The 15,574-nt window shown below is 34.8% G+C and overlaps 1 protein-coding gene across 1 annotated transcript; it reads left to right on the top strand.

Annotated features, from left to right (window-relative positions):
* The first annotated feature begins 12,193 nt into the window (after positions 1 to 12,193).
* LOC113306459 lies at positions 12,194 to 14,023 on the top strand. Its single transcript, XM_026555392.1, has 2 exons — positions 12,194 to 12,412; positions 13,649 to 14,023. Exons 1-2 carry the CDS (start codon positions 12,194 to 12,196, stop codon positions 14,021 to 14,023), a joined length of 594 nt encoding a protein of 197 aa, XP_026411177.1.
* Positions 14,024 to 15,574: the final 1,551 nt, after the last annotated feature.

Below are 15,574 nucleotides of genomic sequence, written 5' to 3'. Positions count from 1 at the left end.
CACCACCCGACCTACTGCTGGTGGGTAGTTGAACTTTTCACCCGCAATCGACCCACCATAACAATGGGTCGCTTTTCACCCGACCCACAATAAGGCGGGTTGGGTCGGGTCGGGTGGTGGGTTACCCGTCATATTTTATATCTTGCGGGAAATTGAAATCAATTTCAAATGAATCCTTAGATTTATTTAGAAAGTCAAGAACAATCAACAATACATAGAGTTCAACTAGTTGGGAAAAAGTTTTAAGTTGATTCATACCTTCAGTTCACTAATCAAGATTCAAGAACAACGAATTGACGAAGGAAGAAGAGTCTCCGTGACTCTGTCTCTGAGAAGGAGAGAAGAAGAGGCCGAAGTGATAGGTGTGGGCTGCGAGTGCGATGCTTAGTTAGGGTTAGGTATTTTATTTTTTCAATCCAATGGCTGAGATTCATTCTAGGATAGAAAATCTAAGGGGTAGCATGCTAGGGAATATTGGGCGGGTTGGTGGGTCGGGTCGGGTGAAGGAAGTTCCTACCCGCAACCGACCCAACATACGGTGGGTTTTCACGTGCCTCACCCATAGTCGACCCATACCTAAGTGGGTCGATTCGGGTACGGATATTTTTCGACGGGTGTGGGTCGGGTCGGCGGATCGAGTCGGTTATGTGCAGCCCTATACATATCAACGCCTACTACGCAAAGGCTGCCGAATTAGGGTCCCCGTTATTATTCAACTAGTAGTAGTGGTCAAAGTAACTACGCGATACACGTAATTCTCTACTCAGGCACGTTTGTACAGAACCATATAATATAGATTATATTTAAAAAAACAGATAACAAAGCCTTGACCCCTAGTTGCTGAATATCTTCTTTATTAAAAGATCTTATATATTTGGTCAAATTTTTTTTTGTTAGATGTTCATCAAAAATGTGGAATGACAATAGGACTTCTTACTACTGGATTCCAGTGTTTTCTTTTCCCATTGTTAACCTGCCCGATATTTGACAACCCCAATCTTTTCATAGGATTGTGGTTGTCATTCAAAAAAGGACCGGGGTTCAGCTTGTTTTCAGGTTCCCATCTAATTATTGTAATTTTCCTCGTCTGATTAATAAATAAGTTTTTATTTTTAAAAAAAAGCCTTGCCAGATATGTTTTCTTGGATAACTTTTTGGCTTTTTTTTTATACTTTTTCATATCCAGGACAGATTATTGGTTTTAGTTTTAATTAGAAGATTTGATTTGGAAAAATATTTTCTTTAAGAATCTTAACCCAGAGAAGATCCTCATTATTGATCATTCTCCAGGACGACTTTGTGAGGAGGGCACATTTTCACTTGTGGGGATTACGAATGGGGAAATTATCGTCTGGTCCTTTTTTAGGTGGTCCTAAGACTATCTGGTCCAACGGGAAAAGACGTTTCATGTTTGGTCCTTAATTATTTGAAAATAAAAAATGGACAAAAATACCCTTCCGTATTATTTTGGCATTAATTTCCGGAATTTTTCTGTTTCCATATTATTTGAGTTCATGCTTTCTGATGAACTCTGAACTTCCTACTTATTTTCTTATAGGAGTTCATTCTGTTTGATGAACTATCAGGTGTTCGATAATGCTTTTTATAGATTCAAGTTCATTCTTAAAAATGAACACAGAACAAAAAATTCATTATTATGAACAAAAAAAAGAGTTCATTCTTCGAGTGAACACCTAATCGAAACCACAAAATCAAGTCAAAATAGAGTTCACTCTTTCAAATGAACACCTCATCAAAGTTCATTATTATGAACAAAAATCAGAGTTCATTCGTCAAAATGAACACCCAATCAAAGTTCATTATTATTAACAAAAATCAGAGTTCATTCGTCAAAATGAACACCTATCAAAAACAAACTAATTCAAACCTAGAACAAAGTTCATTCTTTAAAATGAACAAATACGAAAAAAACAGGGTTCATTCTTTAACATGAACACACTACAAAAATCAATAAAAAAAAAAAAATTTCATTCTTTCGAATGAACACCTAATAGTTCAAGTTCTAAACTGAGTTCATCCATTAACAAGAACACACAACAAAAATAAGAATTCATTTTTTTCGAACGAACACCTAATAAAAAGATCTAAAAATATAATTCATTCTTTAAATCTTCATATTCATCGTCTTCATCATCTTCAACAACAGTAACAGTCGCAGAGAAGAAGAACACAAAAAATCTTCATTGTTCATCGTCAAAAGCCTAAAAAAAAAGGAATAAAAAGGATTATTTTAATCATCATCATCGTCTTCTTATTTATCGTCATCGTCGTCTTCATCATCATCGTCATCGTCTTCATCATCTTTGTAAGGAAAACGAAGAAGATTAAAAAAAAAAAGTAGATCTGAAAATAGAGGAGTGAGAAAATAAATTCGAAAATAATTCACTTCTCTCTTAGTAATTGAGTTTTTATTTGATCCTAAAAGGGTATTACTGCAACTCTCAAAAGAAAATTACATCATCCATGATGTCACCCCGCGTGGGCATTGTCTACTCTAGCACCAAACAATAATTTCTAGGACCAAACAATATATTTTTAAAAAGGACCAAACAGACAGTTGACTAGGTCAACATGATCAAACTAACTCTATCATATTATTTTTAGGACTAAATGGTAGTTTATACATTACGAATTCCCAGTCCACCTTGTTGTCATCCAATACAAACACTATTCCAATCTTTAGTGTAGAGAGTTTTTTTAGGATTATTTTTGTCCCACCAAAAATCTATCTAGATTTTTTTTTTGGAAATGCAAGACATTATATTTGGTATTTAAGGTAAGAGGAAAAAGCAATTTTATGTGTACATTTAAAGAAAATAATTAAAAAATAATAATAATATCTTTGTCGAACTACAAGCTCGATCGTGATTTTTTTTTTCCGAACCATGGATTTTATTATACTATTAAGAAGTTATCACACGAGGATATGTAATACTCAAAGATTCATCAATTACATTTGGATTAATAGTCCATAAATCTCTAGCAGCATGATATTGGAGCAGAAAGTGAACGACAATATAAATATTATATTATTCATTAATCTTAATCTTTAGCTTAGTGGCCGAGAAGTTTGGGCTCTTGAGAAGATCAATTGTATAATACTCAACACGAATATAAATATAACATTATTTACTAATCTTAATCTTTGGCTTAATGGCCAATAAGTTTGGGCTTTTCAGTTTATATGCCAACATCAGCTTCATAACATGTACTCAACTTGTTGGTAGCGATGATTTTTTAGCATTAACTTGCAGGGATAAAGTCACAGCTTCGAGGGACTTATTACGACCATTTTTAATATTTTCACATACATACCTCTTTCTTCAAGTCTTTTATTTATAATTTGCCTCACAATGTCAGAATTTCATTTTGCCCTTTTATACCGTCGTTCGTAATTCTACTCCTGATTTAAACCTTGACCTTCGTTAAACAAATTCTTCCTGAAACATTTCAAAAATATTAGACTTAAAGAAAAAACAATAATACACATTTAACTAAGAAGAACGAATAATGCTTACATGGCCAGTCTATATTACGAGTCTAGTTCACTTAGTGTCAAAGTAATTCATAAATATGGAAACTAATTCAAGACTTTAGTTTGGATTGTAAGCTACCTAATTTTATTCATCATTGTAAATAGAAGACCCTCTACGTACTAAAATATCAATCCTGACACACCATGTGCTAGTTGCGGCTAGATTCTTCCTCTAAAGACATAGGTTTCCTAGAGAAACTATATTAGGTTACTACTTTTGGAGTCTAAAAATGCAGGGGTACCAAAATACACCACCAACTTTTGTTAGGCAATCTGTATGGACAAACTCAGTACAACTCCTAGAGTTAAAATCAATCAAGGAATAATATCTAGAGTTATATCTCTCTCTCTTTCTTGCGATTAGAACGTTTACAAAATCAAATCTGTGAACCTAATCACAAAGAGATTACTTGGAGGGTACCAAAGACTAATGTCCAAGAATCAATCAAGTAGTATCCAGCAAACTAGGTCGGATGTATCTACTATGATTGATTAACGCACAACCTGTGATATTTCAGTTATAAAGATAAATAATATAATGCGGAAAAGTAAATAACACAGGCACCAGAAGTTTTGTTAACGAGAAAACCACAAATGCAGAAAAATCCCGGGGCCTAGTCCATATTGAACACCAAATTGTATTAAGCTGCTACAGACACTAGCCTACTACCAATTAACTTCAGAATGAAATGTAGTTGAGCCCTAAAAGGTATCCCACCGATTAAGGTATAATCGCGCTCCTTATGCACCTTAAATCCCAACAAGACTCCGCACAATTGATTCCCTTATCTGACGTCACACCAACTAAGAGTTGCTCCAACTCAATTGAAGACTTTGAACCAATTTACCTCCCACAGATTAATCATACATATGATTTCATTTTACAATCAAAAAGTTTGATCAAAGGTGATGAAAATCGATAGCAATAGACAAAGTCTAGGTAACCTCAAATATTGGACTTATGCAACCTGAAGTGCAGCCTAGATTATTATTCACTTCACAAGTACAAAACTTGTGGAATCAACAAAGTTTGAGTCGAAGAAAACTTTGATGATTTCTATCTATATTGATTGAGTGAGTATCTCAACAATCGATCAAGATCAGGATACTCGAATTATCAAGGAAAGATAACTGGACTTGGCTTCACGAATCCCTATGAAGTCTTCGTAGTCGTTAAACCCTAAAAGGGTTAGGAATAGGATGACTCTAGTTACAACTAGGACACACCAAAGTAGTGTCGAGATTCAAAAATCCCAGTCGCTTGAAGTTCCCCTTTGATAGACATTCAAAGAATAGGTTGCTTTAGGTTTAAGCTAAGATACATTTTGGAACCAAGCAATTAATATCCACCGTTAGATGAATCTTTGAATATGATTTACATAAATAAGATATACACTATGGTAAGGTGAAACTGTAGTCGAAACGTGTACAAAGACTATGTTCAAGGTGGTTAGCCGAAACTAGCCTATTTGAACTTAAAAGTTTAATACTCATTTTTGTCAACACTTAAGACATTAACCTTGAGTCAGAATCATGTGATCAAATAAGTCTAGTGTTCTAGAGAATTAATCAAATGCTAATTATCTCGTAGAAATAATTTAACCGCACTTGAAGATAATCGACATGGTTAGTAAATGCAAAAAGTACAAATACAATAGCCATTCTTGAGTCAGGTCAGTCAGAGTACGTGTACCGGTTTGTAAACATTTAACCAAACCCAGTTCCGAAGTTAACAAAACAATTTAGGTGTGCATACCTGTTTGGAAACCCTAAGACTATGACGGGTTTCGGAGTCCACAAAACTATTTTGGTATGCGTACCGGTATGGGTGCTAAACCGAGTTTGGGAACATATAACTATTTTGGTACGTGTACCGGTTTGTCATATAACTCGGTTCCGTGACCATAGTTCCTAAATGGTTTGCATACGAATATGTGTGCCGATCTGGTTCACGAGTTGAACAGATTTTTCACATGATATGCATAAGAATATACGTACCACAAATCTGCAAGTCGATATATAGCTACTCCAATACGTGTATGAGTACATGTAACATGGGTTCACACTTATAACATTTTTCACAGTTTGTAAGACTGATAACACTGTCTTGTATCTGAAGCTATAGTAGTTATATATTTATCTCTAAATCGATTCGAAACTTTCCCGAATAACATCAATGACACATATCATTGTTCCAGGCTATTTCCGAACGATTAAACTTGAATCATGATTTTGATTCCGAACAATAAATTTTCCTTAACCGATGAACAAATGTTCATTAAGTTTAGTCATTATATTTCAAGAACTAATTATCACGATAAACTTGACTTGAAATTTTTGTCTATGCTTAATGGTATAATTAGTTATGCGAAATCGTCTCACTGATAGAAAAGTGAATATAACTTGAGAAATAGTTGGTTCAGTCTTCACTAACCTTTTTTTGATGAAGTTCTCCAAAATCTTTGGTTGATCTCCGCCTTCAAACGGTAGAACGCAATGATGACTGCCGTGATCCACTATTTCTCAACTACATTTCTATCCTAGGCCGAGACTTAACTAATTGTAGACTGGAAATCAAGATATAATTTTGACAACTAAATTTGACAACAAGCTTGAGATAGAAACACTTGTGAGTTCAACCGAGCAATGCTCTAACAAATTCTTCACTAAGAGATTCTTGAATCCCATTCAGACTATCTTTTACTTGATAGCTCTATATACCCGAAATCTTATCTTGATCATCATCGTAGTTTTTGTCTAGTCTAAGGTTTTTCTTTTTTTCTATACGACCATTCAATAATTATAGATCAGGGAATAATATTGTTAGAAATTGCAAAGCTATTTTCGTATCAGACTTTGTAATTCCACAAGTTTCATATATGTTATCAGATTGATCTTGTGAGGTAGAACCGATTAGGCATCTCTATAACCTTTTGAAGAGAGTAATGTATTCTAATTGTTGAGGTTTGCTTGATATCTTAATTATCCTTCAAGATCCCTCATAAGCAAACAAATTTCGTTATCTTGATTTAATATCTTCCAAGATTTTTAGTATTGTAATAAGAGAATGCGGTGATTTTTATCCACTTGTTTTTGATATTAGCTTTTTTTTTTTGGAGGTCGGGTCATATTTTTTTTTTTATTTTTTTTTCTTAATCAATATATCGTCTTATCCGAGTTTGCTTCAAAATTAAATATCATAAAAAAAAACATAAAAAGGACGAGAATCATTTTGTAAAAATTATAGTCAACCATAAGGGCATACATAAATGCTTTGTGTCGGGACACATTTTATGTGGGGACACCAAAGGATAAAACAATATAAAAGTTCTGAACAGACCGTCTATTCAGACTCCACAAAAACCACACAAACACGAACAAATCCAAAAGCAAGACCCCTATTTTTCCCGGAATGAGGGAGCTCATCTTTTATGTGTATGTACAGTTTTTGGATTGTTTAAATGGATGGTTTTGTGGAACAACCCAAAAAAAATAGCCTAAAAACAGAAAAGGAAAGTTGAATTTTATCAACAAAAAGTCTAAATGGACCGTCATACAAAACCACATGAAAACCGCATCTCCCATAATATTTTTCAATTGGGTCCCATGACATTCAACTGGTTTCTATCACTTTCCTAAAAGGGTTTATTACTGTTCCTTAGGGGATATATTCGGTTTATTTTTGTTCTGATATTTTTTTATCATTGGTTCATATAAAACCACTATTTTACCAAAGTATTATTTTTTTCTATTCAACCACACACTACAACGAAATAATAATTCTCGATTTCCCATTTTAAAAATTTAAACTTAAGTGTTCGAATTGTATCATCATCCCTAATTTTTGTGTAAATATTAAGTCTTCCAAAATATGTTTTATCAATTGCTGTTGAGAATTGAACGTGAACAAAGCTTCATAAAATTTCCTTAGACGCCCTGAAAATTTAGTTTTATCTACAATCGATTTTCTCATCATATACCAATGAAAGAAATAAGTTCATCAACATTTTCTAAACTCAATCTTTTATACGGGAAATTTTTCTAAGCGAGTGGTGCGTGAGAAAAATTGAACTAGCACCTTAGTGGCCATCAAATAACAAAGATGTGATATCAGCAAACTATATGCTTAATCATAGTTATTTATCAGGATCTTCCAAATCTCTACTACTATCCGTAAACTTGATTTTTTTTCCAAACATCTATTATATCCTTAATCCTCCTTTATTTTTGGGCGCCAATATACTATCAAAGATATCTCTTATTCTTTGGAAACCTAGAATATTACCTCCATCAAACAGGTTTAGATGTAATATTAAGTCTTCTGGTTGAAGAGCTTACATGGTAGAATAGAAAGCACAAAAATACAAATTCTCAAACCACCATAGAACTTGAGGAATGATTACTGATGTAACCAAACAGTGTTGAAAAGCTATTCTAATTGTTATCCCCTAAATACGATATGAACACCACCATACTCCATTCCATATTGATGTGAACTCAAGAGCATGGTAGGAAAAGTAGCCATCAACTAAAGGACATGCCAGAACTTTTGTTTACGAGGGAAAAATCTACATATATTAAAAGTCATGATCTTCGGCGGCCAAATTTGTTTCACCTTTCCTTAACTGTATTTTGGATTGCAGACAGTATATTTTTTAAATTGTAACATATTTTGAATTTAGAACCATAAATATATGAATTCACAGAAATATATATGGAGTAAAAGAAGCATAACCGTATTTTGTTTACTATTAGCCTATTTGATTCTTGATTTCGGCTGTAATATGAAGCTTTCATAAGTTATCAATTTCCCATTTAATCCATAAACTTTTCAATATTTTTCCATGAATTTGTTTCCCACTTTACTAAAATAAGAAAATTACTACACATATATAGGTAACATCACAAAATCTAGTGGGGACCCACTAGACCCTTGGTAAATTTGTTCCCGTATCAACTCCAATCACATGGCGTACGTATGAGAAAATTTGATTTCTGATATATAATTACAATTAAGCGTATAGTTTGCTGACATCATATATTTGTTATCTGGCGGCCTCTAAGAGCTTCTCCAATGAAATGTGTGTGATGATAAATGCCTAAGTCCACGTAGGATGCACATCCATTTTATCTAAAATCCTTCTCCAATCCTAACTTCTTTAATCAATGCATAGATGATGTGGGCTTAATTTTGGGTTGACATCCTCAAGGTGAGTGTATGCTTGTAGACATTCATCTTGACAATGTCAAATAATCCTGATCAGTTTTTACTTAATGACTTTGACATTAATATATTAAATAACAATTTTCAGCTCTAATCAAATCTTAAAAAAAAGGATCTTGTGGTATCAAATAGAGAAATGGAGAGAGACAGAGAGAGACCACTCTACTTGGAGAGAAAGATCTTCCACATTTCGCTGGAATCTTTAGGTAATCAGAAGATTCAGAAGGTAATCAAGCTGGAAGAATATAAACGAGGGGGATTTAGTTCGTGGTTGCATTTTTCAGTGGAAGTGACGTGCTGGTTATGTGATGTGATTAAAGAAGCTATTGGTATGCATAGAGCGAAGAGATGGCCAAAGAGGGATGGGGAATATTCATATCTCTATGAAGATATATATAATGATGATGGGACGTATTTGAGGATTTCAAAAGTGAGAAGAGGGGATGGAGATAAATCATATGCTATTTGTATTCCATGTGGGGATAATGGTTATTACTGGGGTGTTCTGATGAAGGAGTTGAAGAAGGTGATGCCGAAAACAGGCTGATAAAGAAGGTCATTCAACCAGTTCCATCTGAGAAGGATTTCCAGGAGGCGTTGCCAATAGATAATAATGTAGTGCAGAAGGAGGAGTATAAAGGTCAGATCAGGTGTGAAGGGTGGGTAAAATGGTTCAAAATCATTTGAGAGATGAAGAGATTGCTGAACTGGAGGTGTTTTTTTTTTATTTGGAGGTTATAAATCCAAGATTGGCTTACTTTAGCATTTCGGATGCAATGTGGTTGGATCTTGGAATTCGATAAACTTTTTCATTGATGGAGTCAAGGTGCAGGTCTCTCGTCGGACACCTGTTAACTTGGATAAGAAGGAACATCACCAATTAATTAGTCACAACAACAAGGAGGATGGGGTCATTATACCGATCCAAAATTTGTCCAGATATTACAAGTGGCTAATCATTAGAGTCATTCCAAGTAACTTCTGGAGCTACAAGCTTTTCAGATCCATCGGTGATTCATTAGGAGGTTTTGCTGATGTGTCAGACAGTACTTTGCGACTTGATCATCATAATTTCTTCAAAATTGAGCTGAAGGGAGACTTTGTTTCTATCCCGGCGGTTCTACTGTTTGAAGAAGATGGGCATCAACAGGTTGTGTCAATTGAGTGGGACTTCAATTTCGTTTCAAAAAATAAGGCTTCTATGGAAGAATATCTTCGACTAGTTCAAAATTTTGAATGCATGCAGAATCTTTCTGTTGTTTCAAGTTTAAAGACTCCCGCTAATTATGGAGTTAAAATTGTCCGGGTTATGGGTTCGGAAACGGTTGTTTCAGCCGTGCGAAGGATATGGGCTTTGTTAGCGAGCCTTGTACGATTAATAAGTTATCTAGCAACTCATGTTTGGATGGGAAACCTAGTGAGACTAGTACTGTTGGAAATAGGTTTTAGACCCTAATTCTGCTGGTGTTGTTCCGATATCTGCTTTAAATGAGGGTCACCAAGGGGTTAGTGGAGGTACAGGAGATATTACCATTAATCCTGGTAACATGTACAAATTTAAACTCAGAGACTACAATTATTATCCCTGGAGATGTAAGAAGTGGTGATGACGTTCCCTGCTCTTATATAGTTAATAATGGTTGTAGCATGCAAGTTGTTCTGAATTATGGAGGTGAAGGAGTAGTTCATATCAGTACAAACAACTTTATGTCGGCTTCTCTGGTGAGCAAACTGGTAAAATACATGGAGGTGTACGTGATGTTCCCATCTTGGCCAGTAGTTTTCAAACCGGGAGCGGAGAAGAGCCTGGTGCCTTAATTAGTGCCTTTTCAGAGAGTTGGTGGATGTGGTTCAGGGGTTCCCACCAATCCTGACAGGATGGGTTTAACACCAACCCATGGTGATTCGTTGGCTTCTTCTTATGTTGCTGAGATGGCTTTGCAACCTACATTGTTATCCTTTGCTTCAGAAGGAAATCTCTTTACAATGGTTGAAGACAAGATGGTGACTAAATTGGGTGATATTTAAAATGCTAAAGTAAATATAAAGTGAGGTCATTCTCTCTACCTCAAAACTAGTATTTGAACTGTATTGAACATATGGCAGTATGCGAAGAGCTAATGAAGATCATTCAAAAGCTCTTATTGAGGCTATTCTTACAAAATATAAGGAAGTGTATGACTCTATTGCAACTGAGAAGGAGATTCAGGATAGTGGCAGTAGTGATAATGGAGTAGGCAGTGAGGAGAAGTCAGGTGATGAGGAGGTAAAGGATGAAGTTAATTCATTTTTAATGGGATCTAAGTTGGTGAAATGGAACATCAGAGGGATGAATTCTAATCATAAGAAGGTGGTAGTGAAGGACTTGATACAAGCTCATAAGTGTCTGGTGCATGTGTACTATTCAGAAAACCAAAATTGTTCAAATGTATTTTTGGTTTGTAAGACAAATTTGGCATAACTCTGATTTCGATTGGAGATTTTTACCTTCTCAAGAAGTGACTGGTAATAGTGGGGGTGTATTAACCATTTGGGATAGTTCTAGAGTGCAGTTGTTAGATGAAGGACAAGGATTGAATTTTTTATTTGTCTTGATAAAGTGTAAAGCCATTGGTTTTACTTTTCTTTTATCCAATATCTATTGTCCTTGTGTTTATGCACGAAGAGAAGAGTTTTGGCAAGATTTAAATGAGGTACGACAGTGGAATAAGGCAGCGTGTTGTATTGTAGGTAATATGAACGCAATATGAAGCAATTTATAAAGAAACACGGGTGGTGTGGATAAAAGAAATATGCAGTTTCTTAATGACTTCATTGCAGACTTGGAGTTGGTTGATTTACCTTTGAATGGAGGGCCTTTACGTGGAGGGAAAGCAAATTTCTCCATTATTGGGAAGGTTGGATAGGTGCCTGTTTGATCATGCCTTTGATATGTATTTCAGTAGGGATACTCAAACTGCTTTAGTACAGACATGTTCGGATCATAATCCTTTGCTGATAGAGCTTGTCCCATATGTGTTGTTTAGATCGTATTTTAAGATAGAGGACTATTGGCTGAAGCATAAAGACTTTGTAAGAAATATTGAGACCTATTGGAGGGAGTTGCAGTTCAGTGGTATCCCAAGTTATGTTTGTTCAGGAAATTACAAAACCTGAAATTTTTCTTGAAGCAGTGAAACAGATTTACTTTTGGAGATTTGAAGAAAAAAGAATAAACCTTAGTTGCAAACATATATATAGACTAAATCTGCAAGAGGAGAGTAGTATTCTTTTGGAGGATGATTTTTTTAGACAGAGCTAACGAGGAAGTGAATTTGAATGAAATCAAAGTGGATAGCGCAAGACAGGCCTTTCAAAGGGCTAAGGTTCAAGGTTTTGTGAAAGGTGATAAAAATACGAGTTTCTTTCACAGAATGGCTAATGCTAAAAACAGGAGATGCAAAATTACAAAATTGGAGGTGGATAGGGTGGATGTTTTTAATCAAGATACTATAAAGGACGAGCTTCACAGATATTATACAGGTCTTTTCATTTCTTCTCATTCAGTTATGCCATGTTTTGATAATTTATCGTTTCCAAAATTTGATACTGCTCATAATATATGGCTGGAGACACCATTTGAAGAGGTGGAGGTATACAATGTGATTAAGAAGTTTGGATCCAATAAAACACCGGGCCTGATGGATATTGGTGTGGTTTTTCAAGTTGTTGTAATAATTAAGGATTCAAACTCTAAGACTTGTGAAGATTAAATTTAAAGGTTTAATGAAAATAATAAAAGAGAGAGTTACCGGGACTAGGAGTTCACCGAATTCATATCATAAGGTTCAATTATTTATTCTTCGGCAATTATAGCTCAATAAATAAAATATACTGACTCTTATTTTTTCCAAAGTAGATTCTCAAAACATTAGTTATAAATCGTAAGCATGGGACATCAAACATTTAAGCAAGCATGACCCATCGAATAAATAATAACTAATTAATTCAAATCATAAATCAATTGAAAATAAGTGCAAAAGTCATATAGAGAGTAAAATAATTTTACCATGTATGAAATTCGGCTTCCTCCGTCATCCCAGTGATGGGGTTTAGCTTCTCATGATGAAAACACACTCAAAATTTATTTTTATTGCTCAAATGGTGTTTACAAAGAAGAAAAAAGGAGAAAAATTAAACGCAACTATTTTGCTCTTCCAAAACTCCCCCCTCTCCGGATGCCTGTTTGGTCCTATTAGCACCCTCTTTATACACAACAACCCATTACTCAAACATCTTTTCTAAATATTCTTCCATAACTCCACCAGATCTTCTCTTTAATGAAAGATATCTCAGGAATAATTTCTTTCACCATTTATCACACATCTTCCTCTATTTGCTAGAATAAAATCCCGGGGATACTATCTTTTTTTATTTATAAATAAAACCACAGATTTTCTTTCTCCTTTTTAATAAAAACAAACTCATCAATATATTATCTCTTTTAACTTCAAGATATGAAAACTTCCTGTATAATAGGCAAGAAGATATCTTTTCCTTAAATCTTTGAGATCTCCCACAAATTATGTGAATCTGTTTCAAATGAAGAAGAAAAGGGTACCTCTATCCATTTGTTGGGTGCCCGTCTCTGAAATGATGGGTGCCTTTATCAGTTCCTCTGGTTGCCTTTAACACTTTTCGAGTTATTTTTCCAAAAGAGCTTATTTCCTTGAAAAGACTTAAAACACGATTATTAGTGATAAAATGAGTCCCAGCTAATGTATTTATGGGTGAAAATGCTTCGCACTTTCGTGCTCACCAGATATACAATGGAGTTTTATAAGCTTTGTTGGCATATCGTAAAAGATGATGTGATGCTTACTTTGTAGGGCTTCTTTGAGAAAGGAATGGTGGAATGGAGGTTAAATGTTTATTTTGTCAAGCTAGTTCCAAAGAAGGAGGACTCCTTAATTGCCAAAGACTTCATGCCAATCAGTTTGATTAGTAGCTTTTATATGATTGTTTCTAAGGTTTTGACAGAGAGATTAAAGGTTGTAATTCATAACTTGGTGTCATATTCTCAAGGTGCTTTTATCAAGGAGAAACAGATTTTGGATGGTATCTTACTTTCTAATGAATGCATTGATAGTAGAATGAAGGCTTGGAAACCAGGTTTTCTATGTAAGATTGATATGGAAAAAGCATTTAATAATGTGAATTGGAATTCTCTTTTTCTGATCCTTATGAAGCATGGCTTTTGGTGATAGATGGGTGCAATGGATATTTTGGTGTGTAACTTCTGCTCAATTCTTGGTTCTAGTTACTGGTGTTGCTACTGCTAGAGCGCTGTTTAGTCGAACTCGCAAGCGTTGATATCTCAAGCTTGTTTTTCAAGTTAAGTGATCAATACTATAAGTCATAATTTCTAGTCTACTAATAGTGATGTCTCGGACTAAGATAGATTGTGTAGTTAAGCTTTATACTTCACGACGTTCATCAATTGAAGACGAAGAACTACTAAGGAGAGCTTGTGGAACTTCATCAACAAAAGGTATGTGGAGACTGAAACTCATTTATCACTCGGAAAGTCTATTTCTACTGTATCTCCTACTTGAGATAAAAGTCGTATAACTATATAGTTTTCGATTTATACACATTTGATATTTCGAGCTGAGTTTAACCCGCTTGCATATTTCTCGAAATACGTGTCGGTAAAATTTTTCTTTAACCAAGTTCATCTTATATTCTTGACGAAAGTCAAAATATGATCATGTGAAAATTGCTTGGTAACATCTTACATGATTTGTGTGAGACAGTCATTTAATGTAGACTCGGAATGCTTCGTATTGATCATTCGATCACGTGAAAATTGCTTTGGAGCTAATAGTTTGTGTGAGACAACCATTTTCGTCTTCTAAGAATCTTTCAATGATTGAAATAGAGTTTAGAACACTTAACCTTAATTGGATTATAGACATAGTATACATACTTGCATATATGTTGATCCAAGACCGGTATAGTATGCATACATGTATGTGTATTGGAGAGGTCAGGCGAAGTCCGAAAGACTTGGTATCCATACCCGTATGGGTACTGGCGAACTCAGTTGAAGTCCGAAAACTTTGGTATGCGTACCCGTACGCGTACTGATTTCAACTGATGTTTGGATGTGTGACAGTATGCGTACCCGCTTACGTACTGTCGAACACAGTCCACGTCCGGTTACTTAAGTATGCATACCCGTTTGCATACTTGAGTGAGTTATTTTCTAAAATCGATTATGTCATGAACCAATACATTAATGAAATAAGGAATGTAATCTTTTGCAAACCGTGGCTGTAATTCTCATGAATCGATTTGAGTGAATCAAACCGATTTTGTTTCAATTGTGTCTTGTATACTTCTATGAGAATGTAAACAATTGAAAAACTCTAGAACTAGTATCATTTGAGTCATTTGAACTAGTTTTGGTTAAGATGAATACGGTTGATATGAAAGTGTTCATATGGGTAACTTCAGTTAACTATTGTTGAGCCAACAAGGTGTACGCACGTTTAGGTACGATTACTCATATCTAAATGAAGGTACATTTCATTTGTGTGTAACAATCTAAGTTAGATCTAACGGTTGAAAGATATTAGCTTGAGTGTAATCAGGTTTTTCATCTAACGGTGAATATTGAATGCTTTGTTCCCAAGATAACATTGATTGCAAGCCCTGATTTGAAAACTATATAAGGGAGAACTCTTGCAACTGGGAAACCTAATCCCCGCACCTTCTGTATGATACTAGTTGCGACTGGAGTCAATTCTCCT

The sequence above is a fragment of the Papaver somniferum genome, chromosome 8, assembly GCF_003573695.1.
Source record: "Papaver somniferum cultivar HN1 chromosome 8, ASM357369v1, whole genome shotgun sequence".
NCBI classification, from domain to species: Eukaryota; Viridiplantae; Streptophyta; class Magnoliopsida; order Ranunculales; family Papaveraceae; genus Papaver; species Papaver somniferum.
This window is presented reverse-complemented; position numbering and strand designations above follow the sequence as displayed.